We start from the raw sequence: 26286 nt of genomic DNA on the forward strand, positions 1-26286 counted from the left end.
CTTGAGTTTTAACGCTTATTTCCCTTTGAAGCATTTGTCGGTTTAAAAAACAGCCAAAGAAAATGGATTGTAAAACCTTTCCAGGCACTCCTTTAAATAGACAAACGCAGTTCTGACTGAACTACTCTGGTTGCTTTAAAGTCCATATATCACCTATTTCACATTACAATCTGATTATATTGTATTAAATTACACTATAATAGTGTAATATATAGATAGATAGATAGATAGATAGATAGATAGATACTGTAGATACTGTATATCATTTATACTTTTGCGCTGTAACTGTAAGAAATTTACAATCTAAAGCTTGTTTTGAGTGCTTTCGCCAAAAAGCCCTGATTTCGAATCTTGACATCTGTGATGTCACTAGAGGAAAACACGAACCATAAACATTAAAACATGCATGCATATGTCTATGGCATAAACAAACCGATCATATATACAGGCCTATTTCACGATGGTTAAACAGTGTCAAAAATACATTTCACCTCAGGTAGGTGCAAGGGAATGCATTGCATTTAAAAAGAGTACTGTATTCCGTGAAAGTAAAATCAACAATTAGTCAATGCACAATGCAATGATCACTTCGTACAACACGGAACCTAAAGCTTTTGTTTGTTGGTTTCTGGTCGGTACAAATTTTATTTTTTCTCTTTTGTAAGACACTGGTACACAAGTTCACAAACACACGCAGACCTTTACAAAGACAGCTGTTCATGAAGACAATCATCAAGTGACCATTGATTCATTTTCCCCTAACAAACAGCAGAACCATTTATTATTCTTATTAATTTCTTAGCAGACGCCCTTATCCACGGCGACTTACAATTGTTACAAGATATCACATTATACAGATATCACATTATTTTCACATACAATTACCCATTTATACAGTTGGGTTTTTATTGGAGGAATCTAGGTAAAGTACCTTGCTCAAGGGTACAACAGCAGTGTCCCCCACCTGGGACTGAACCCACGACCCTCCAGTCAAGAGTCAAGCCCTAACCACTACTCCACACTGCTGCCCTGTAGAAACATTTAGAAGCCGCAATACTTTTTTTTTTTACAAGCCTTAATTAAACAATTTCGTACCATTTACTTGTACATCAAAAATACATTTTTAAATAGCTGCATCTATAAGACACTTCATACAGATATAAAAATGAGTACCATAGATTTTTTTTTCTTACTCTGTGCACTAGTGCGCAATACTGCTAGGCTATCCACAGCGCATAATTAGTTCTCTGCAAGTGTTGCATTTGTTTTTTCAGACGTCAGATATTATTGTTATTATTATAATTATTATTATACAATATACTGTTATCAAATAAACGACCCAAAACTACCCAAAGAAAATAAACATGAGCACGGCTTTCATATTGCTGACTTAATAAAAACAATAACGCCAGAGTACTATAAACGAGTAAAACACATTGTGTGCTCAAGATTTCTGATGCAGAAATCAAAAGAATGAATCCACTCATCCAGCTTTTTTAGGTACACTTTCGATTTTATCTTTAAGGTAATATTCATATGCACATTACTAGGTAAGGGCGTCTGCCAAGAAATAATAATAATTACGTGCAGTTCACAAGGAGGTTAGGCCTATTTAATTTCACTAAATTGGGGAAAGCATAAGTGTTTATTTCATGAATGAAGTTGAAGAGCTATACGTGACCATGCAAGTCATCCCGGCCCTGTAAGATAAACATGCTTTATTATTGAAGTGGATGGGAAACGGTAAACATTATTTGCAAGATATACAGTGCCTTGCGAAAGTATTCGGCCCCCTTGAACTTTGCGACCTTTTGCCACATTTCAGGCTTCAAACATAAAGATATGAAACTGTAATTTTTTGTGAAGAATCAACAAGAAGTGGGACACAATCAAAAAGTGGAACGAAATTTATTGGATATTTCAAACTTTTTTAACAAATAAAAAACTGAAAAATTGGGCGTGCAAAATTATTCAGCCCCTTTACTTTCAGTGCAGCAAACTCTCTCCAGAAGTTCAGTGAGGATCTCTGAATGATCCAATGTTGACCTAAATGACTAATGATGATAAATAGAATCCACCTGTGTGTAATCAAGTCTCCGTATAAATGCACCTGCACTGTGATAGTCTCACAGGTCCGTTTAAAGCGCAGAGAGCATCATGAAGAACAAGGAACACACCAGGCAGGTCCGAGATACTGTTGTGGAGAAGTTTAAAGCCGGATTTGGATACAAAAAGATTTCCCAAGCTTTAAACATCCCAAGGAGCACTGTGCAAGCGATAATATTGAAATGGAAGGAGTATCAGACCACTGCAAATCTACCAAGACCTGGCTGTCCCTCTAAACTTTCAGCTCATACAAGGAGAAGACTGATCAGAGATGCAGCCAAGAGGCCCATGATCACTCTGGATGAACTGCAGAGATCTACAGCTGAGGTGGGAGACTCTGTCCATAGGACAACAATCAGTCGTATACTGCACAAATCTGGCCTTTATGGAAGAGTGGCAAGAAGAAAGCCATTTCTTAAAGATATCCATAAAAAGTGTCGTTTACAGTTTGCCACAAGCCACCTGGGAGACACACCAAACATGTGGAAGAAGGTGCTCTGGTCAGATGAAACCAAAATCGAACTTTTTGGCAACAATGCAAAACGTTATGTTTGGCATAAAAGCAACACAGCTCATCACCCTGAACACACCATCCCCCACTGTCAAACATGGTGGTGGCAGCATCATGGTTTGGGCCTGCTTTTCTTCAGCAGGGACAGGGAAGATGGTTAAAATTGATGGGAAGATGGATGGAGCCAAATACAGGACCATTCTGGAAGAAAACCTGATGGAGTCTGCAAAAGACCTGAGACTGGGACGGAGATTTGTCTTCCAACAAGACAATGATCCAAAACATAAAGCAAAATCTACAATGGAATGGTTCACAAATAAACATATCCAGGTGTTAGAATGGCCAAAGTCAAAGTCCAGACCTGAATCCAATCGAGAATCTGTGGAAAGAACTGAAAACTGCTGTTCACAAATGCTCTCCATCCAACCTCACTGAGCTCGAGCTGTTTTGCAAGGAGGAATGGGCAAAAATTTCAGTCTCTCGATGTGCAAAACTGATAGAGACATACCCCAAGCGACTTACAGCTATAATCGCAGCAAAAGGTGGCGCTACAAAGTATTAACTTAAGGGGGCTGAATAATTTTGCACGCCCAATTTTTCAGTTTTTTATTTGTTAAAAAAGTTTGAAATATCCAATAAATTTCGTTCCACTTCATGATTGTGTCCCACTTGTTGTTGATTCTTCACAAAAAATTACAGTTTCATATCTTTATGTTTGAAGCCTGAAATGTGGCAAAAGGTCGCAAAGTTCAAGGGGGCCGAATACTTTTGCAAGGCACTGTAAATGGTAAAACAAACCAAATATAGAAATACATTTTTTTAATTTCCATAAATGAACTACTAGCCGGGGTTAACTGTATACTAGAACAGCATTCAGAATTGCCGACCTGCAGACAAGCGGGCGTGTCGCTCGCATTCCTCATGCCAGCGTGGTTATTTTCTCCTGCTGGAGGTTCAAAACAGTTCAGAATCAAACCACTTATTTTACCTCCTCACAATTTATTTCATTACACATCACACTCCTGCTGTCCTTATTGTAATACAGACTACTCAAAACGTCTGACAAATTCGTAATGATCGATTTCACAGTCTTATGTTCTTCTTATGTTCTATATCTCTCAGGTGTTCCTGGTATATGTTCCCCTGTGACGTCACGCCAACTTCGTGCATCACCAGTGCGTTGTCGGTATTTTCCGGAATTATTGATAGTTTTACGTCTCTCAGGGGTCTAAAATTGATCATGGAGATTTAATTTCGTGTTCATTGTAAAAGTAAACCAAGTACGACCCCAAAGCCAAAAAATTATTTTCTGTGTGAGATATGGACTTTAATGAGTCTTATGATTTCTGACATCTGAAGTGGTGTCCTGCAGTCTCCACTTGCTTGCAACTTTCACAGATACTTAACACAGAACAAATTAAAAACAAAACAACCCCCCACAAATATAATGAATCAGCAAGCCAAGACCATTTCAATTTAATCACCAGTCCCACAAGATGAAACTGCAGGTTTGGAAGCAGACCCTGCTAGTTGGTCTGCTTTAGTTTGTTCTGTTTTTGCAGATACATTGCATCAGGCCTAACGTACAGATTTTGGAAATGTTTCACAGTCTGTACCAAAAGAGAATCAGTAACTCTTCCTGTCCGATTTCTACTTGAAGAATTGTATTTCTAATCTCTCTAAAGCTGTCTGTATCGCTGGCATTGACAGACCTGAGCGGGACAATACCGCTAGTCCTGTGGTGGCGCTGAGTGGTACCACTCAAATCGAAACCAGAGCGATTTTTTGTGACTGCCGCACGGTACAGTCGGTGGATTAACCAATCACAGCCAAGTACTGACAACACATGCTTGCCAGGAAAAATCATGAATGAACTGTTGCCTACAGAGGTGTCCAAGCACCCTGAAGTGTTTGATCATTCCCATATTTCATACAAGGACAGGCAAGTGAGTATTTTATATATCGCCCCTAAGCATCCTTCTGGTAGCCAATTTGATACTGGTATCACATTTTGACTTATTTTAAATTTCTGTAGTTCACTATTATTTCTACTAAATAACTGACTGTAAAAGGATATATTTTCTAACACCAGTAGTAGGCTGCTTGCTGTCAGCAATGTATTTCATGTTTCTTTGCTAAGCTGATCGCTCATTTCATACACCTGCATATAGATGACAGAAAAACAACTTTGAAAAACAAACCAGTGTTTTTAGTTAGTATTATTATTAATTTCTTAGCAGATGCCCTTATCCAGGGCAACTTACAATTGTTACAAGATATCACATTATTTTTACATACAATTACATTATTTTTTTATGTACAATTACCCATTTATACAGTTGGGTTTTTACTGGCGCAATCTAAGTAAAGTAAAGTACCTCGCTTAAGAGTACAGCAGCATCCCCCACCTGGGATTGAACCCACAACCCTCTGGTCAGGAGGCCAGAGTCCTAACCACTACTCCACACTGCTGCCCTAGAATATATGAGGGGCATTACAGCTATGGCCAAAAGTTTTGCATCACACCCTACAGAATTGATAATGTTACATTAACATACTGAAGTTACATCACTGTAGTTTTCCAAAAATTGAAAAATGTGACATTTTGAAACCTAACATGAAACACTGTACTACTACTATTGTAGACTTTAGAGATACTGTTTTGTAGTTTCTTAAATTGCATGATGTTAAATAAAACATCGAAATTATGTTCATATAGTTTAAAGATTGAGTGTTGGATTTAGGAATTATTAATTTAAGTAAGGCAGTCAAGTGGTGAAGGAGTAGGGGTTGACAACTTGGCTGGAAATAAAGATGGTCCATCTATTGCTCATTGCTTCGTTACTTACAACTTATTAAACTGCTCCCTACTTTTGTGCAGTCTCCCAGTTTTAAACTAGCCCTAAGGCACTTTTCTTTGAGTGTTCCCATTTCTTGCCTGTGCTGGTGAGAGACAATTCTTCTGCCACCTGGGGGATACAGTCATGGTCGAGCATCACGTCTTCAGTCACCTGTACTGGAATCAATCATGGGGTTTCCATGCGGGTCAATTTACACTGAAATGGCGATGCGCTTGCACGTTTGGGAGAATTACTCAGGTAAATCAGGTTTGTGGCCAAAAAAAAACGGCCAAAGAGAGGGATAGGGTAAATCTCATTTACTCGTGTAAATGATGAAACACACGGGAAAACCACACCCAGTTTCGCATGGAAACCCGCATTTCACGTGTAAATGTTAATGAGCGTGTTTATCCTTAACTATAAATATTGCAAGGGAGCAGGTCAGTTGTTACTGTGGATTCCAAGACAGCAGAAAGTAGTGGCTGATGGGCGATTTTATGGTTAGCAGTGGAGTAGTTCACCTTAAAGATAATGCATGCGGCCTTTTTTATTATTGTTTTTTGCTGTGTCTGGTCTGTCATGTTGTATATAACTTGTGGGTTTACAGTTCTGTATAAAACCACTTACCACGAATTGTGTTATGCATTTGTTATAGTATTAAAGCAGCTGTTTGAGAATACCCTTGCTGTAAAAACTACGCTAAAGTTAAACACGAAGAGCAAGTGAGCTGCTTAACTGAATTAATTCCTGTCCTTTTTTGATCCCAGCTATGTCCAATGACAATGCGCGTCTGGCCTCATAAGCCAGCTCGATCGCCCAAAACAGCACAACATCCAAGTTGTTGATGTCCTCTCAGAACTGACCAAATAAAATTGCAAATGAACGTATTGATTGTATTTTATTTGATTGCATCATTGATTTTTAATTCAGCAGTAAATCCAACACAACTTAAAAGAAAGGAGAGCATTTCTGACAGCACAAGCCTCCACAAATTGAAAAACAAGTTGGTCTAGAGCAGTAAAGCACATTATTAACCAAGCAGGCACAGGGTATTTTGCTTTATTACAGCAGCTTAGATTCACTCGTCTACCAGTTATCTGCGAATGGAAACCACATTTTCACAAAATGTCACTAGTAATCTTCAAAAACACCACAAGTACTTTACGCATATTTAATTTACATATCAACCCCCACCTTTCCCATTCATTTGCATGACGTCGGGTGAAAAGCCCGGTTTACTCAAGTAAAATAAACTAAGCGAATGGAAACCCAAAAAAGCATTTTACACAAGACATTTTTCTCGTGTAAATGTCTCGAGTTAAAAAAAAAACTTGCATGGAAACCCCATGAATGAGACCATTTTTTTTTTAAAAATCAAATCAGGCTATATTTGCATCCTGAACCATCCTGTTAAACTGGTAATTTCGTATCAGAGAAACTGGAGAAACAGATAATGACATACAACGTCTATACAGCACTGAAACACTACGTTTTAAAAAAATGAACTGTAACGCTGAACCTCGTCTTCTTTAATATTAGCATCAAAAGGGTATCCATCTCGGGGTTCTGTGACGGTTTATAAATTACTCGACCTTCGGTCTCATAATTTATGATGTCACAGAAACCTAGATTAAATTATTTTCCTGTAACTCACTGAAGCCCATCTATTATATATTGTAGCGTGCATGGGGGAAGTCAGAGGCAGGACTGGTAGGTGATATAATCACATACAAAGACATGAGCCCGATATACGCTCCTTGCAAAGGAGCCGGCTCTTTTGTACAGCAGTATTGGCGCTATGCTGCAGTGCGAGAGGTCCCGGGTTCGCGCCCGCCCTCCGCCTGTGTGTGGATTGCCTCGCCCTGTGTGATGCGCCTGCCTGCGGGAACCAAGATCACTACATTGGTGTCGGAAGTGGACGCAGGTACCCCTGTATGCACTCGTCGGAGAGAAATTCAAATCGCAGAAGTGGATGCAATCGAAGTTCCCTTTGTACTTCACCAACTTCACCATTTACAGCATGATCAGAAAATGTATAGTAGAAACAGTTCCTGCTATAAAGAGATAATATAAACGTATGTTTTGTGATGTGAGACAAATTAATGAATATTATAACGGGCAGGATTCCCCCCGCCCTCTCACAAAGGGGTTGTTAGACAGTACTGTATTTTGATCTGGAACAAAAATAGTTCAAATACTTGCACATATGGTCACATATCTCACTTCAACTACCTGTTATTAAAGCTGATTTATTCTCCTTAATTCAAATTAGGTTATTGTCTGTCCGTGATAGCCTTTCATCAATAACCAATTACACCTGCTGAAAATAACAGAGCGGTTTTAGGTTCATTTCAACTGTTTAGCTTTTTTTTTTTTACATGTTTAAACCTTTAGAATAAATATCTGAATATTTGAAAAGTATAATAACTGTGTGAAAAAAAGAGTCAAATCATTTTAATTTGTATTACAAATCATTCATAAGATAATTAATGACATGACTCGAAGGCGATTCACACCCCCTGACTAAGTGGCAGTAGCACATGGACTGACGATTGTATCTTGTTGCCTACATACTTCTTTGTCAGCCAAAGGTATTAGAATGATGAGAACTCACAATGTGTTGCTACGGGGATAGCAGAGTGGTTAGTGCATTTGAAATTGCATATGCAAAGGTCTTCAAAGGAAGAAAAAAAGTTTTGTAACCAGGGTTAAGCGACTAATAAAGCTACATGGTATTTTAATTTTAAAAATACAACTGCTTTTCCTATTATCATTTATACATCAATAAACCTTTGCATTTAAAACGTAAAAAAAAAAACGTGTAAGTCTTTAAACTTCCATTAAACTGTGTACACGTGCAGTCACCTTGAAATGGTTTGCATTAGCTGTTATACATGCTGCTGTCAAACTTTGCCAGAAGCTCCTGGGGAGGCCTGCTGTAAATTATTGTTGTTAACCTCCAACACGGGTGCTACTTGGAAGCAGTTTGTTTTATTCAAGGCAGAATGTGGAGTAGCATTGTTGATATGTTTCGTTGTTTTTGCATGTCATTATGGTGGGCTCTTATTTAGACTCTGCAGTATTTGCAGAAGCCATTGGCTGTGTCTCCTGGATCAGCAATTGAAATAGCCACCCTAAAAAAAAAACTTTACTTTTGCTCTTTACTTTCAATGTTTAAAGATGAGCTCTTTTAAATTACTTATTTTCAAATACAATGGGAACTGAAAAATATCCACAGGAATAAAAAGCTGTGTATTTTGTATTTGAAAATAAGCCAATTACTCTTAGTCATGCTAAATTCTAAGGGGCACTTTCTTTTATGAACTGTTACTTAGCTTTCTAATATATTAAATATTTCCTTTTTATTATTGTTTATTTCTTAGCAGACACCCTTATCCAGGGTGACTTATAATTGTTACAAGATATCACATTATTTTTACATACAATTACATTATTTTTTACATACAATTACCCATTTATACAGTTGGGTTTTTACTGGAGCAATCTAGGTAAAGTACCTTGCTCAAGGCTACAGCAGCAGTGTCCCCCACCTGGGATTGAACCCACGAGCCTCTGGTCAAGAGTCCAGAGTCCTAACCACTACTCCACACTGCTGCCCCTTTATGGGTTAGTTAATACAGTATAACTTGAATATTATTATTATTATAGTTAGCATTCCTGTATCTCCCTTATGTTTTCTTCCCCTTTCAGAATTTGATTGATCCCTGCTAGCCATTTAGCAATAAAATTGTGATAATGTATTTGTTCTTGCCTACTCCTCTCTTCACCACACTGCCCCCTCCTACCTACAATCCCTTGTCTCCCTACACCCCCTCTCGCCCTCTCCGCTCCTACTCTACTGGATGACTGATCATGCCTTCCCTCCACTCTCCATCCTCCTTCTTTAGATTTTTTTTTTAAGATATATTACCCAATCAACAACCCTTTGTAAATCAAATTAACATTTAAATGTAGGGCTAATTGTACTGCAGAATTTGCAGCTTAAAAAATTTGCATAATAGAAATGAAAGGAATATTGACCTCAATGACATTATAACTATCACTCAGTTAATCATTGGTAAAACTGTAACTAGAGCAAACAGTCGTCAGCAATCTCTACCAGGTACGGATGATCAAATCTACAGCAGGTATCAAAGTACTCATAGCACAGTTTTTCAGATAAGCAAGAATAACAGGTACATTTCAATATCCTCTGTGTATTTATCTAATTATTTAATGTTTTCATAGCTGTTTGTATGTGTATTGTGTATTTTATTTGATTTTTTTACAATGGGCCCTATCACACATCTTTAACTCCTTAGTATATTTAAAGTATGTTTTTTTACGATTAAGACTGTTGATGTGAGGCCCAATATCTAAGATTTATTATTATTATTATTATTATTATTATTATTATTATTATTATTATTATTATTATTATTATTATTATTATTATTAATGTGGTGTTATTGTTATTGTATGGAATTTATGACTGTGAATATATATATTTTTAATTTAAAAACACCTTTCTCCATTAACAGCAACATGAGATAAAAATAAAATTATTTATATTATTAACAGAAGCCCTGAGCTGCATCCATGGAGAAACCAGACCAGGATGACATTTGCCTGAATGTTCTTCTGCTGGGAAAGACTCAGAGTGGGAAAAGTGCAACAGGAAACATTGTCCTGGGAAGCTATGAGTTTGTGAGCAGACTCTCTGTGGGACCTGTGACTCAGGACTGTCAGCTTTGCTACAGAAACTTTCCCAAGTTCATTCGTCGAAACGGCAGAGAGGTTGCACTATGTGTGAAGGTGCTGGACACTCCAGCATACCCTCATTGCGAGCTCAGCCCAGTGGAGGTCAAGGAGGCTATTCAACGAGCCCTAAAACAGAACTTTGAACAGGGACTGCATGTGGTTCTGCTTGTGATGAGGGCAGATGTCCCGTTTTGTGAAGAGGACAGTCAATGTATACAACTAGCAGAGGTGAGCTGAGCACATTTATTTACCATGCCTTTTTATATTTAATATAATATACAATACCTTCCAACACTTGGATAGTACTTGGGGGTTAAATTGATGTATTATTACCATTAGCGGTCACTTACTCACTAGCATAATTCAAGAGTCCAGTTTGATTTTTGGCTGTTACCAGACTGGCATTTTCAACCAGCACAAACATTGCACTAGAAAATAGACATGCACAGTTTGATTTGTGCACTCACAACTTTTTGCAAGCCCTGCTTTTGACAATTACAGGGCCTCGGTTTTACTTTACTTTTTTTTATTCACCCAATTACAGTCAACTGCTACTCGAGAAACACATCTTTCGTCATGATAAGATCTGATGACAGCATTGTTTATTTAAACCATACGTTAAAAAATCCTTAACTGATTATAGATTCCACCCCATGGTTGAGACAGAAGTGCATGTATAATAATCCATGAACCTCAAATAATCAAACTGGTCATTTGGTGATCAGAGCCTGTGATTATGTTGTTACTTCTAAACAGTTTTGTTTATATGAGTCCCTAATTGATTCTATCCATGAACACCCCATGGGAGTAGATCATAAAATACATCCTCTGACTGTGCCACATCACTAAGGATGACAGTTTTAATTCTTGCAAGAAAACTGGAAAAAGCAATCTATGTATTTTAAAATATTAGAGTCTCGCCAGCCTAGGGCATCTGATTTTCAGGTAAAATTTATTTCCAAATTCGGGTAGAATTATTTAATGAAAAAATCGAGTGAAATCGGGTGGATTTTTTTGTATATATAAAAAAGAAAGAACACACATTCGGGTAGAAATTGGGTTGTATTTAGAAATAAATAAACAAATGCTTAAGCACAAAGTGTTGACAAAGTTGTCCTTGACAGTTTAAATCCCCAACGTATGCATATTTCCACACATTGGGTCTGCAAACTCTCTCTCTCTCTCCCTCTCTCTCTCTCTCTGAGGATTGTGGGAGGGGCCTGCTGCAAGCTGGGTTTGTGAGCTGTGTGAGAATAGTAGTGGTGAGCTATATCGCCATTTACTTATATATTTATTTATTATATATTTATTAAACGTTTTTTAAAAAATATTTTATTACTCCGGTGGGTTGGGGGGGCTTACTAGGCCCCACGGTTTTAATGTTTTTTTCTGAAAATAATGATTCTGTTGAAGTTTTGAAAATATCAAATCTGCCTCACGGATGAACAAAGCTATAGTCGTTTTCCTTATTCAAGAAAATCAGGTTAACAAAATTGTGGAAGAGGGATTTATGTTGAATGATTCTTTGGTAACTGTAACACTTTTATCTACGCCTCTTACCAAAGTAATATTGTCAAATATTCCCCCTTTTATTAATAATTCATTGATCGAAAGAGAGCTTTCCAGATATGGTAAGATAATGTCATCGATCAAAATGATTCCCCTTGGATGTAAAAATCCAGAGATTAAACATGTCATGTCTTTTAGGAGACAAGTATTTGTACTACTTGATAACCCGGAAAAAAGTTTAAATGTAGCTTGGCGTTTAATATAGAGGGCAGGGATTATGTTGTTTTTGCCAGCACAGAGGTTTTTAAATGTTTTTCTTGCGGGGAACAGGGGCACCTTAAATGGACCTGCCCCAAGCTACAAACTGAAAAAGAGGTTCAGACTTAAAAAATATGTCTGCTCAGTTCGGAAAACGTTAGCCGCATTTAAACATTTAAAATTGCTAATTTTATTAAGAAAACATTTATTTTAATATGTTTGTTATTTTTGAATAATCTATTTTTATCAATGGAGAAAATTATTTTAGGCTCTTTTAACGTGAACAGGTGCAGGGATTTTAATAAAAGAGCACAAATATTTGATTTTTTAAACAGCAAGCGTTCAAACGTGATTTTATTGCATCAGTCTCACTGGCAGTCTGAGTGGAGGAGCGACTGTATTTTAAGCCACGGTTCTAATTTTAGTGCTGGGGTTGCTGTTTTATTTTCTCCAGGATTTGGGGCGGAGATTTTATCTATTGAGGAGATTGTTCAAGGTCGACTTTTAAAAGTACAGATAAAACACGCTGGTATTTTTATTGATTTTATTAATATTTATGCACCAAATGTTGGGGAGGAGAGGATTTTATTTTTTAAAAAGCTCAGTCAGGTACTCTGGGGTTGCAGTACGGACAATTTCCTCATGGTGGGGGGAGATTTTAATTATTTTATTGATTTTAATAAAGATAGAAACCACGGGGAACCCCATCCCCAATCTGTCAGGGAGCTGGCCACTGTAAAATAAATAAATAGGTTTGATCTGGTTGACATTTGGAGGATTTTTCATCCCACAAGTAGACAATATACATGGATCAAATGTAATCAAAATCAGCTGTCAGGGGCGCACTTGGATAGGTTCTATACTCCACAACAGCATATTAACAAATTCACTAAAAGTAGTATGGCACCCAATAGCTTTTCTGATCATCATTTTGTTTCCGTCACTGTTTCACTACCAATCAAATCACATTCAAAATCATATTGGCACTTTAACAACAATCTGCTACAGGACAAAAACTTCACTGATTATTTTGAATTGTTTTGGAAAAACTGGCAAAATGAAAAAACTAATTATAGTAGTTTAAGACAGTGGTGGGATATAGGGAAAATTCAAATAAAACTTTTCTGTCAACAATACACACAAAATGTCACCGGTCAGTGGATGCAGTGGTCAGTGAGCTGGAGACAGAGATTGTTGAGTTTGAGAGCCAGCTGGTCAGCAAGAGTGATGAGGGGGCATATCAGGGCCTGCAGGAGAGGAGGCAGCTCCTGGGCAGCCAGCTGGAGAAGAAGGTGAAGGGCTTTCTGCTCAGAGCCCGCTTTACTGAACTCAAAGATTTGGACGCCCCCACAGCCTTTTTCTTCGGCCTGGAGAGGAAGACAGCGGAGCGCAAGACAATGTGCTGTCTGCGGCTGCCCGGGTGGAGAGAGGTCTCCAGCCCTGCGGAGCTCAGGTGTGTTGCAGTGAGCTTTTATACTGATCTCTACAAGGCTGAGGGCTGTGACCCGAGAGAGATGGAGCGGCTTCTCCAGGGTCTCCCCAGCCTGGACAAGGAGGAGAGCAGTGGACTGGACACTCCGCTGGCATTCCCAGAGCTCACTGCGGCCGTGGCGCAGCTCTCCAAAGGGAAGGCTCCCAGACTGGATGGACTGTCTGCAGAATTCTATCAAAAGTTATGGAACTGTGTTGGTGAGGACCTGTACCAGGTCCTGCAGGAATGTGTTCGGGATGGGGAGCTGCCGCTGAGCTGCCGCAGGGCAGTGATAACACTGCTACCCAAGAAAGGAGACCTTCTGTAACATCAAGAACTGGCACCCTGTCTCCTTGCTGTGCTCCGATTACAAACTGCTTTCCAAAGCTCTCGCTAATCGCCTAAAGACCAACATTGGATCAGTGGTGCACACAGACCAGTCATACTGTGTGTCCGAGAGATCGAGCTTTGATAATTTGTTTTTATTAAGAGATCTTTTTAATGTATCCAAAGTCTATAATGTTGATTTTGGTTTAATTTTGCTTGATTTTGAAAAAAAAGCTTTTGATAGAGTTGACCATGTGTATCTGTTTCGTGTTTTAAAAGCTTTCGGCCCTGTTTTTACTTCTTTTATAAGACTCCTTTATCACAATGTTTTTAGTGTTGTGAAGATTAATAACGGTCTGACTGTCCCCTTACCTGTGCAGAGGGGGATACAGCAGGGCTGCTCCCTCTCAGGGATGCTCTATGCCCTCTCTATAGAGCCCCTGTTACACCAGCTGAGAGAGAAACTGCCTTGATTGGCAGTACCAGCTGCGCCCAGTGCAACCCCTATCAAGCTCTCTGCATATGCTGTTGATCTGACTAACAACTGACTGAGACATCGCTGTGCTGGAGTCATTATTATTATTTATTTCTTAGCAGACACCCTTATCCAGGTCGACTTACAATTGTTACAAGATATCACATTATTTTTACATACAATTACATTATTTTTTACATACAATTACCCATTTATACAATTGGGTTTTTACTGGAGCAATCTAGGTAAAGTACCTTGCTCAAGGGTACAGCAGCAGTGTCCCCACCTGGGATTGAACCCACGATCCTCCGGTCAAGAGTCCAGAGCCCTAACCACTACTCCACACTGCTGCCCATGCATGATAATGTACGTAAAGGCAACCTCAGCACGAGTAAACTGGTCAAAAAGTGAAGCGCTTCTTGTTGGCACCTGGGAGGATACCCCCCCCCCCCCTCTCCATTACTGTCTTCAGTTTTAAGCTGGAACAAAACTGTGGTCAGACTTTTAGATATTTATTTTGGGAATGAGCAGTTCATGCAGCAGAACTGGGAGGGGCTGCTGGACAGGGTGAAGGGTAGGCTGCAGAGCTGGCAGTGGCTCCTCTCTCGGCTCTCCTTCAGGGGCAGGGACCTCATCATTAATAATCTTATCGCCTCCCTGCTTTGGCATAAGCTGGTGTGCCTGGATCCTCCCCTGGTTTTGTTAAATGAGATTCAGAAATGCCTGGTGCACCCGGCTGTTTTGTATCTCCCCCGTGAGGAGGGAGGGCAAGGGCTCATTGATATCCCTAGCAGGATGGCAGCGTTTAGGCTGCAGGCTGCCCAGAGGCTGTTGTACACCCCACAGCTGAGCTGGAGAGACCTGGCATTTTGTTTATTGCAGAAGGTAGGGAGGCTGGGTTTTGACAGACATTTGTTTTTAATATCTCTTGATTGTTTTAGTGATGCAGGGTTGGAGGGTTTTTATAAGAATCTGTTAAATGCTTGGAGACTTTTAAAGATCACAAGGTCAGAAGAATCACAGACCACACAGTGGGTTTTTGAAGAGCCCCTGTTTTTTAACCCAATTTTTAAATGTGAGGTTTTTAGCTCTGTTTTTTATCCACTTTGTTTTTTAAAGCCGGTTTTACTAAACTGGGGCATTTAATTGATTTTAACCTTTTTAGTTGGAAAGCCAACTAAAAAGAGGGTTTTAACCTCTGCACTGAATATTAGATCAGAGCGTTTCCTGGAGAAGGTGCTAAGTGATCTCCAGGCATCCCTCTGTCCGACACTCTCCCAGTTTTTGAGCAGGTTTCTGGAGGAGCGCGTGGCTCCAGAGCAGGAACCCCTGTTCCCCGCAGTGCTGGTCTCCCCTTCAGTGACAGTGGAGGAAGAGGAGGAGCCAGCTGGAAACCTGCTGTCGCTTATGAAGGTCACTGAGGTGGCTTTCCACACAATTGAGTCGAAGACACTATATGAAATCTGTGTGAAAACCAGACATTTTAATAAGTTGAAAGACCTGATGGACACTAAGCGGAGGGCTCACCTTGGTGTCCCTGTTGATGAAGTTTCTGTCTGGAGGGTGCTGTATAAGCTTCCCTTGCCTCAGCGCTCCGGAGACCTGCAGTGGAGAGAGCTGCTGCATGGCATTTTTGCCACAAATCGTTATCTGAGCCAACTGGAGCCGGGGGTCAGTGTCCAGCGCCCCTTCTGTCCCGCGGAGGAGTCCGTTTTCCACCTGTTTGTGGATTGCCCTCGGCTGCAGCCCTTTTTGTTTTTAGAGAACCTGCTGGCTTCCTTGGGGATTATTTTTACTAAAAAGTTTTTTGTTTTTAGTGTAAAGTATAATTTTGCATGGAGGGATAGGTGCTCATTGGTTAACTTTGTCCTTGGTCAGGCGAAATTAGCTATTTTAAAATCCCGAAAAAATAAGATTTTAGCCACTGGTTTTATAAATCCTATTAGTATTTTTAGGATCCTGATGGTCTCCAGGATCAAGATGGAGTTTGCCTATTTTAAAATGGTGCACAACCTGGACAGTTTTGAGAGGCGTTGGTGCATTGGGGAGGGGGATGTGCCATGAGTGAGGAGGGGCAGCTTGTTCTGCTCATGTGAGAAACACTCTCTGAAAGACTGAGCTCCCATTGAACTGGAATTTTTGAAACTGGAATGAGAAATGTTGGAGCTGCTATGTTATTTTGCACCAGTGTATTTTGTTTGTTTTGTTTGGCTTTATTTAGTTTTATATTGTATTCTAATTTATAGAATAAAGGGATTTAAAAGTCTCTCTCTCTCTCTCTCTCTCTCTCTCTCTCTCTCTCTCTCTCTCTCTCTCTCTCTCTCTCTCTAAATTACAGCAATATGGCTTTAAGGTTTTTGCTTTATATATATATTACACTAAGAAGCCACATTTTTCAGCTTACCGTCATCGGCGCCAGTTCTGCTCTGTTGCATTTGAATCACAGACAACTGTGCATGCGTTTATCCATATACAGTATGTGCCTATTCGAGAAGTTTTCGGATTTAACCCGAAGGCAGAAGTGGTGGTGGGGTGGGGTCAGGGGGATAAAACCAGGAAATCAGAAGCCTTATACATAGGTAGCTATGTCATTTCAAAGTTAGGTTTATCTTTGTGTGTGAAGATCTGTTATTTTCCAGATTGCGTGTCTGCAGTTTTAATGGCATCTGTGATGAATGAGGTAATTTCTGAACATGTAGAACAGTTTCCCAGATTATGTGTTGCTTCACCTCATAAATGCATATAAACACTGCCTCCCAGTAATGTTTTGCACACAACTGTCCACAAAGGCACGACATACTTGTAGATTGCAAATGTGGTTCCCTTTCAACAAGTACGAAATGTAACCATTACCGCATGGGTGTTTACCTCCTAAAGACCACAAAACCTGAATATTCTATACCAAAGCCGCTGAGCCTAGCCTGTGACACAGTCATGCCCGCTCCCGAGGGTATAAAGGACTGTGCACAGATCTCAGCGCCTTTCAAGATCTGACCTGACAGGGGGGAGCTTGCAGTCTCATTCCACAGTATCTCGCTGCCATTTTGGTGACTGGCTTCCCTCAGTCTCGTGTGGGTACTGACTGTGTGGTTTTGCCAGTAGTTTGTACAGGTGGGCATACCTGTACAGTGCTACCCACGGGAACTGCAAACTTGTGGACCCGTACCATACTGGTACCAAGGTCACCGACCTGCTCCTTTCCTGATCCGGTACTGTACCGAACCGGGACCGAGGTTACTGCACCGGTACCGTACATCCAAACTCGGTGCTAAAGTAACCGAACCGACCTGGTACCTTCCTGGTACCGTCCTGGTTCTGACCCGCTTCTGAGCAGCGCTTATATCCCCCCGGTCCGGTACCAAGCCGGTCTTGTTTGGGTCTTGAACAGCCCTGTTGCTATTTAAGCAGACTGAGGCATCACTTGTACAGTGTTAATGTACATTGCATTGCCACTTGCATAATGCCTGAGTTTTATCCCTGCGACACATGCAAGGCTAGTCTGCCTGTTGAGGACAAGCATGGCAGATGCTCACCTGCACAGCGCTCTTCCCCGTCACCCTCTGGTAAACTCTCCCAGTGATCAAGAGGGCCTCTGCAGTCTTGTAAGTGTCCTGGCCTACAGAAGGTGAGACAAGGCAGTCCGTCTTTGATTACGAGCCTACCACCTATCCCGTGTACCACCCCCCCACCCCCCCCCCCCCCCCAGTGCACCTGTACTTTCTTTTTGAGATCCAGCTGTCCTAAGGGTCACCCAGCTACAGCTCCTGCTGTTTCCTGGTCTATGGAAAACCTACATAGGGTACGCAATGCAGAGAATCTTGGCCTTGCCCAGTTTCTGCCGGTAGAGGCTTCAATTGCCGCACTGGTACAGGCGCCTAATTTAGGTATCTGCCCCAACAAACAGTGCTGGGTCTCAGAGCTGATCCTCAAGCATGCCTATTCAGCCAGTGCGTTCGCTGTATGGCTGGGCAACTTTAATAGTATTCTGGTAGTCTACCAGTCCTATTTGCTGAGGTCCCTCTCTGACAGTCACAGGCCCTCACCCAACAGCTGGATGAGCTGCGCCTGGTTAATAAGAACCTGTTCTGTCTGCCAAAGCTGAATGGGTAGGCTGTAGGTAGAAACCAGGCAGAAGCACGCAGGCAGCTTTGGCTTTCCCAGATACACGTGTCTGGGAACAAAGCACTGCTGTTGGATGCCCCTATTACACCAGGGCATACCTTTGGTCCCATGGTGCACAAGATGTTGCATCACTCTCACTGTGTGGGAATCCACAAAGGAGCTGGTGCACTTGCTTCTCAAGTGACCACTCCCAGTGTGCAAACCAGTGGCAAACTGGCAGCCTAGGCGCCAACAACCTCCAAGTCCTGCACAGCCGGCTGCGCCTGCTGCCAGAGGTGGTGTTCAGAACCGGCCCGCAGCTGGTCGCCACAGAGACTGCAATAGGTTCCACCGCCTGGCGCAGAGGCAGAAGCCACAAGGCAGGCAGCAGCCCTAGGGGTTTCCTGCCACAGGCCCAGGGCCCTATTCAGGGAGCCATCTGGAGTATTGGTGTCAAAGCACCACGGACATCTGGGTGCTTACTACCGTTCAGACCGGCTACTATCTGCAGTTCAAGCACGGTTCCCCTCCCTTTCGGGCCGTGACTGTAACATCAGTCACTGACCCACAGGACGCCGCAACTTGGCTGCAAAAACAGGCTATTCGCATGATAGACCGCCTCCAGTTGGAGGCAGGTTTCTACTCCAGGCACTTCCTAGTGCCCAAGCGGAATGGTAGCTTCAGACCGATTCTCAAAACCTACCCTCGACCCCACCTCCCTCCAGAGCTACCGTCCTGTCTCCCTCCTACCCTTCCTCTCCAAAACCCTCGAGCGGACTGTACACCGCCAGCTCTCTGCTTTCCTGTCTGGCTTCCGCTCTGCTCACTCCACTGAAACCGCTCTCCTGTCTGTCACCAACTCACTTAAGTGTGTCCGAGCTGCCTCTCTCTCCTCTGTCCTAATTCTCCTCGACCTCTCTGCTGCCTTTGACACTGTTGATCACTCTATTTTACTATCATCTCTTGCTGACCTGGGGATCTCTGGCACTGCTCTGGCCTGGTTCTCCTCCTACCTCTCCAACCGCACTTACCAGGTAACCTGGCGTGGAGCAACCTCCACACCTCACCCTCTCTTAACTGGAGTCCCCCAAGGGTCAGTCTTGGGTCCTCTCCTGTTCTCTCTCTACACCCGCTCCCTGGGCCCCCTCATCGCATCCTATGGTTTCTCATACCATTTCTATGCTGATGATGCTCAGATTTTCCTCTCCTTCCCCACCTCTGACTCCACCATCTCCTCCCGTATCTCTACCTGTCTGTCTGCTATTTCCTCCTGGATGCACTCGCATCACCTCAAACTCAACCTCTCTAAATCTGACCTCCTTTTCTTTCCCTCCTCCTCCCCCTCCTCTGATCTCTGTTCCTCTGGAATCTACCACACTCTCTCCCTCTTCCTCAGCTAAGAACCTTGGAGTCACCCTGGACCCCTGCCTCTCTTATTCCCAGCACATCTCCACTCTGGCACGCACTTGCCGATTCTTCCTGAGCAACATCCGAAGAATTTGACCCTTCCTCACCAACTATGCTACCCAGCTCCTGGTCCAGGCCCTGGTACTCTCCCGCCAAGACTACTGCAACTCCCTCCTGGCTGGCCTCCCTGCGTCCGCCACCCATCCACTCCAGCTCATCCAGAACTCTGCTGCCCACCTGGTGTTCTCTCTGCCTCGCTTCGCCCACGCTACTCCACTACTCCGCTCGCTCCGCTGGCTCCCGATCACCGCTCGCATCCAGTTCAAGACTCTTGAACTAGCCTACAGATGCCTTGACCAGACTGCACCCAGCTTCCTCCAGACCCTCATCTCTCCCTACACCCCCACTCGACCTCTCCACTCCGCCTGCACTAGAAGACTAGCTCTACCTCCGCTACGCTCCCCTGCCTCCAGAGCCCGCTCCTTCTCCACCCTTGCTCCGCAGTGGTGGAATGACCTTCCTACAGGACTGCCCAGTCCCTGACCACATTCTGGCGCCTCCTTAAGACTCACCTCTTCAAACAGCACCTGTAGAACTCCTCTGTTTATATCCTGGGACACTATCACCCTTCATGTAAATGTGCTTTATTTTGCTCTTATCTGCCCCCTATTTTACTGCATTTAATCCTGTACTTCAGAATACTGTAATCTGCCAATCCTGATGTCACTATCACTATTATCTGCTGTATTATTGAATTGTGGTTTGTCACACTTGTACTTTGCTTGAACAAAAGTTATTGTATTTCTTGCTCTTATTGTAACGCTTGAAATGTATTTGCTTACGATTGTAAGTCGCCCTGGATAAGGGCGTCTGCTAAGAAATAAATAATAATAATAATAATAACCTCAGACAGGTCAACCTGTATCTGAGCCAAAGGAGGTTCAAAATGTTGACAATGCAACAGCTGTTGCAGTCAATCAGGCCAGGCGACTGGTTCACCACAGTGGACCTCAAAGATGCCTATTTCCACATCCCCATAAAACCAGCGCACAGGAAGTACCTGCGGTTCACCTTTCAGGGAACAACGTCTATCTGGCTGGAAACAGTCTGTCCATCTATGCCTTGGCATAGCACTGGGCAGTGTTACGAGAAGGAAGGTCGTCACCATTGATGCGTCCAGCCTGGGCTGGGGTGCTGTGTGGAATGGCAGGGGGGCGCAGGAGGAGTGGAAACCCCCTTGGCAGGGTCTCCACATAAATGTTTTGGAGCTGCAGGTAGTTGCCTGGCCTTGCAGCATTTTTGGAAGGAGGTTCGAGGGAGACATGTGCTTGTCCATACAGACAACACAACAGTGGTGGCTTACATCAACCACTAGGGCAGCCTCAGGTCACCCAGTCTCTGCTCTGGGCACACGATAACCTCCTCTCACTGCTGGTAGTACATCTGCCCAGGGTGACAAACTGGGCGGCGGACCTCCTCTCATCGAGAGTTCCCAGCGCCCCGGAGTGTAGGCTTCACCCCGAGGTGGTGAGCCTCATTTTGGAGAGGTTTGGGAGAGCATAGATAGATCTCTTTGCCTCCCAGGAATCGACCCACTGTCCCCTCTGGTTCTCCTAATAGGAGGCAGGGACCCCCAGTGTTTTATGCCTTCCCACCACTTGCCCTGCCCCCGCTGTGCCTGGGGAAAATAAGGCAGGATCGGGCCAAGGTGCTCTTATCAAACCTGATGCAGCTCCTGAGCGGCCAGTCGTGGAGACAGCCCAATCGCCACAACTTTTCAGGCAGAGGGAACCTTATGGCAGCCTGTAGCTCTAGGTCTGGCCCCTGAACGGCTTAATTTGAACCGTCTGGGTTCACACATTCCCAGTACGAGTACAAGTGGAGCGTCTTTTAGGCGTCGTGTTCAACCCCACAACTTGTCTCATAACAGTTATGCAGCTTGCCACGTCAAAATTGATGATCTCCTGAGGAGCTCAGTTTCTGGCAGGGCAATATTTGACAGGAGATTGGCGGCTTCGGCCGCCTATGAAGGATATTGTTCCTGTGTGCTGGATGCACTCAATGCACTCCATTTGAGCCCTTGCATTCAGCTGAGCTGAAACTGTTATTGCTCAAAGCGGCTTTCTTGCTTGTAATCACCTCTGCAAAGCAGGTGAGTGAGATGCAGGCATTTTCAATTGCAGAAGCCAGGACAAATGTTATGCTCTGTACCGATCCTGCTTTTTTGCTGAAGACTATCTCGGCATTTCATGTCAACCAGTCTGTGGAATTGGAGGCTTTCCATCCACCTCTTTTGCAGTCTGACAGGGAGCGACAGCTCATATGCTCTGCCCAGTGCTGGCCCTGGCGTACTGCGTTGACAGGATGAAAAGTTGGAGGCAGTTCGAACAATTTTTTGTGTGCTATGGGGTGAAGTCCCATGGTCAAGCCCGTCTAAATAGAGGCTGTCCAAGTGGATAGCAGATACAGTCAGGACTGCCTATGAGTGAGCCAACTTGCCCCCTCCAGAGAAGCGCACTGCCTATTCCAACAGGAGCATGGCAACTTTGTGGGCTTTATTCCAGGGGGTATCTGTCAAATACATATGCAATGCAGTGGTGTGGGCTACTTCCCATACCTTCACTAGGTTCTACAGACTAAATGTCATGTATCCTCAAAACCCTGGCTTTAGAACTAGTGTTAAGGGTGGCTTCAGAGTCGACCCTTATAACACAGGCATTCCTCAATTTTTTAGCCTTAGCTACTTGTTACTGGGGTTCTGTATGGTAATGCACAAGGCAGCCTCTCGACTTAAGCCTTGTAGCATTCCAGTCGTTCTGCAAAATTGCCCTTGTGATGGCTGTGGTACACTTACCCAATGCGGTAATGGTTACATTTCGCACTTGAAAGGGAATGTTAGGTTATTATCATAACCCTGGTTCCCTGAAATAGAAACCATTAACATTCAATGTCGCTGCGTCCATGATTGCAGCTTGCTTGAAGGAAAAATGACGCTGAGATCTGTGGGAGCAGTTCTTTATACCCTCGGGGGCGGGCATGACTGCGTCACAGGCTCGCCTGAGTGACTTTGGTATAGAATATTCAGGTTTTGGTGTCTTTAGGAGGTAAACACCCATGCGGTAATGGTTATATTTCTATTTCAGTGAACCAGAATCATGATAATAACCTAATGTTCAGAAACTCTGATTTCTTTTAGAATTACAGTAATTCATTTTACTTAGTGATCTGTAATTTCAAGCAAAACATTTATTTCAGATCTGTATTTACAGTAAACAGGAGGCCAGTCTCAGGATCCAATCAACTAGAAATTTAAATTTTTGTGAACAAAAACAAAGCATCCCTGGGGTGGTGGCTGCAGTTTTGCTAAATTGCTGATATTGCCAAAACTGCATATTTAATATATTTATCACATTCCTATACGGAATTAGAGGTTTCTGGCAAACAGTATGGTGGTTTGACTATTTAAAGTAATATTGTCAGTAATTGCCTTAAATCAATATAATGTTTTTAGTTGAACATTTGATTTAAGGTAAACAGAGATTCAACAAGATCAATTAATATGAAAACAGTAGAGTTTATTATGTAAAGTTAATTAATAAACCAGAAATAAACAACTCAGATGTTTTATTAAAGGAGCTTATAAGTAATTTGAAGTTGTTTCTTATATGTTTTAGAATTGTATGTGCTTTTTCAATCCAGAAAAAAAAGTCTTATAGCGATTTGGGGTAAATAACTTTGTGAATCTGTCCCTTGATGTTTTATGGCTCATAAGTGTATCCTGGTCCCACATGGTACAAACCTTCCTGGACCCCTTTTAGCTTTTTGATGTGCTGGTCTGGCTTGGACTGTAAAAGTTCCTTTCTTGATAAGGGAGTTTACACCTCTGTACATATTCAACTGTTCTCAACGACAGACTGTATTTGGCCACAGTGGAAAATCAGGGCTAATATCTGAAGCATTAGGTCTTTATCAACCAGATACCGAAAAGTCACATGATCACAATGCTGTTAGATTTTGCTGAAAACCTAATAAAGCCATCTGAAATGTTTTTATCAACACAGCTACCCAATTCCATTTTTACGGTATGGTTTTAGAAATGTATTCCGTTTTTGTTTCTGCAGGAGCTTCTTGATCCAGATTGGAAGACATACACCCAGATTATCCTCACCCACAAGGACAGCCTTGAAGAAGCTAGATTTAAAAAGGAAGATTATATAAGCAAGGCCTCTGGAGCCTTCAAATCACTTCTGGAGTCAGTGGAGCACAGGTATCACTTTGTGGACAACACTGCAGCCTTTCTCCAAAAAGAAGGCAGACCAATTCTAGAAAAACTAATCTACCTTTCAGGGCAAAATAAATACAAAGGATTTACCGTGAAATAAATCTTGGTTGGACACCTCTCCTTAACCGTAGTCCAAAAACAAGAAAGTACCTTTGATCTTACACCATTATGATGAGGGTGGTGTCAAATTAAATTATGCATTTTGTTTCTAAAGGGTGTAATTTCTAGAATCTTGCATTTATTGTATACAAGTCCTCATTTTATCACTGTCCCCTTTTTCCTGTGTTACTATCCCAATAGTCAAATCTACATTAATAATAACTACCATATATGTTTAACACACTCCACTTGAAACAAGCCCAGGTGTATGCCAATACAGTACATCATCAGTATCACTGGACCAAGTCTCTTTCTGGTACTATGTAATACTACATAATACTTCAAAACTTTAGGTTACAGCAAAGCACTGGTATTTTCCAATAACTACACAATGCAGTTGGTGATGTAACCTGTGGTTATAGGAAGTTATTCATCACAGCATGTGTCTTGAAAATAATCTGAAGTGGGTTTGGACCAATACTCATTGCTAATTCAAATATGGGTTCAACTGGATTTAAGATTTAAAACGGATACACAAATTGCTGTATGGGAATGTAATTTAGGACAACTTTCTGGATATTTTTTATTAATTATTTGTTTTTTAAACAAAATTGTTTCTTCAGCTGATTGAGCACCATTCAAGAACTTAGATCCACTGTTCCAGTTTCTCTGCAGTCATACCTATTTATATCGACCCCCGGTTAAAAATAGTGGGTGTGAATTTCAGCAAAAGCAGAACAAAAAAAAAATGGCACATACATTATAATAAAAGAAAAAAGCAAGCATAGCACCTCTGTTACACTTTGCTATTAACATTAAATATCACAAGCTATTGGGAGAATTATATTCTAGGGATATATGGGTGTGCTGAGCTTTGTAGATGCTGTTGCCTTTGATTTCAAAGCCTGCCCCCTTTATGTGAAATTAACCTTGGCAGTAACATTATTTAGCACGCTTACACTTTTGCATGTATCTGGAAAACCGTTTAATAAATTGTGATGAAACTTGGTATAACATTATTTAGCATAAGTTATTGGGGGGGATCTACAGAGTTGTACATTAAGTCCCATAGCCCTCCACTACTCTGTGAAGTTAAGAGTTTTTGTTCAATGGTGTTCATTTTACGCGCAATACATGCAACTAGAGCAATTTATTTTTGATTGTCCCACGGAAGCCATGTTTTTTACTGTAGCAACTTCACTTGGGAAATCTTTAACCCTTTGCGGTCCATTTATTTCAGCACTCGTCAGGCACGTCAGATCCAATTTATTTTCACACGCACTATTTAAAAGTTATTTTATTCTTAAGTAAAACAGGTTTAAAAGGCACTGCATATCAACAGCACACTCAGTACTGCATCCCCAGCCCCGCCCCACCCCTTGTTCGCTGTATTTATCACATACCTCTTCATAGTCGTGCATACTGATAAATCATCTCCTGATCACTCGTTTTATCACCAAACTCCTCAGTAATGCGATCCAAGTCATTATTTTATTACTATAACATCTCAAAAAGCTTGGTAAATGTCTGTGATATTCTTTGAGTGCTGGCTGCGGAAACAGCGATCTTGTTTGTTTGTGTCCGTGTTATGTCTGTGGTGAAGGGACTATGTGTATTGCTCAGATCCGCTCCCCATTTTTTTTCGGCTCCTATTGGTCTCACTTGGACATTGAAAGGTTTTCTCTGCTCTTTCCAGAGAAAAAACGACGAGAGACCTGTGCTTGATGTCTTTTTGATGATGTATGACCGGAAAGGGAAAATTGTAATGTCGGACCTGGTCCGACAAAGGACCGCAAAGGGTTAAAAGAAAACCATACTTGGATCATGTATGCAAAGTTTTGCTTTGATCAGATTAGCGGTTTTGGAGAAAAATACATTTGTGTGTTAATTAGGTTATCTAACATGGCCGCAATACAACCAATCAGCTTCATTTCGAGCACCGTGCATCTTGGACAATCCCTAACCAAGTATCCCAAGTTTCAGAACTCTGCAATACGTGGTTTCCGACAAGATGTTTGTAAATTGTCCCCATTAGCGTCTACAACTCTGTGAAGTTTTCGTGCAATGGTTTTCATTTTATGCAACTTCTAAGGTTTTGTTGGTGGAAAGAAAAATAATGAATCATCATCATCACCTTAA

The 26286-nt window shown here is 41.9% G+C and overlaps 1 protein-coding gene across 1 annotated transcript; it reads left to right on the plus strand.

Annotated features, from left to right (window-relative positions):
- Nucleotides 1-10041: 10041 nt before the first annotated feature.
- LOC117420451 (GTPase IMAP family member GIMD1-like) lies at nt 10042-26257 on the plus strand. Its single transcript, XM_034033897.3, has 2 exons — nt 10042-10446; nt 23888-26257. Exons 1-2 carry the CDS (start codon nt 10057-10059, stop codon nt 24146-24148), a joined length of 651 nt encoding a protein of 216 aa, XP_033889788.3. The 5' UTR covers nt 10042-10056; the 3' UTR covers nt 24149-26257.
- The last annotated feature ends 29 nt before the right edge of the window (nt 26258-26286 follow it).

Source organism: Acipenser ruthenus, chromosome 1, assembly GCF_902713425.1.
Source record: "Acipenser ruthenus chromosome 1, fAciRut3.2 maternal haplotype, whole genome shotgun sequence".
Taxonomy (NCBI): domain Eukaryota; kingdom Metazoa; phylum Chordata; class Actinopteri; order Acipenseriformes; family Acipenseridae; genus Acipenser; species Acipenser ruthenus.

Excerpts from the sequence above, each read along its gene's own strand:
- LOC117420451 (XM_034033897.3), top strand. The coding sequence starts at position 10,057 with ATGGAGAAACCAGACCAGGATGACATTTGCCTGAATGTTCTTCTGCTG. Across the intron at positions 10,447-23,887 it reads AATGTATACAACTAGCAGAG|GAGCTTCTTGATCCAGATTG; the intron begins GTGAGCTGAGCA and ends TTGTTTCTGCAG.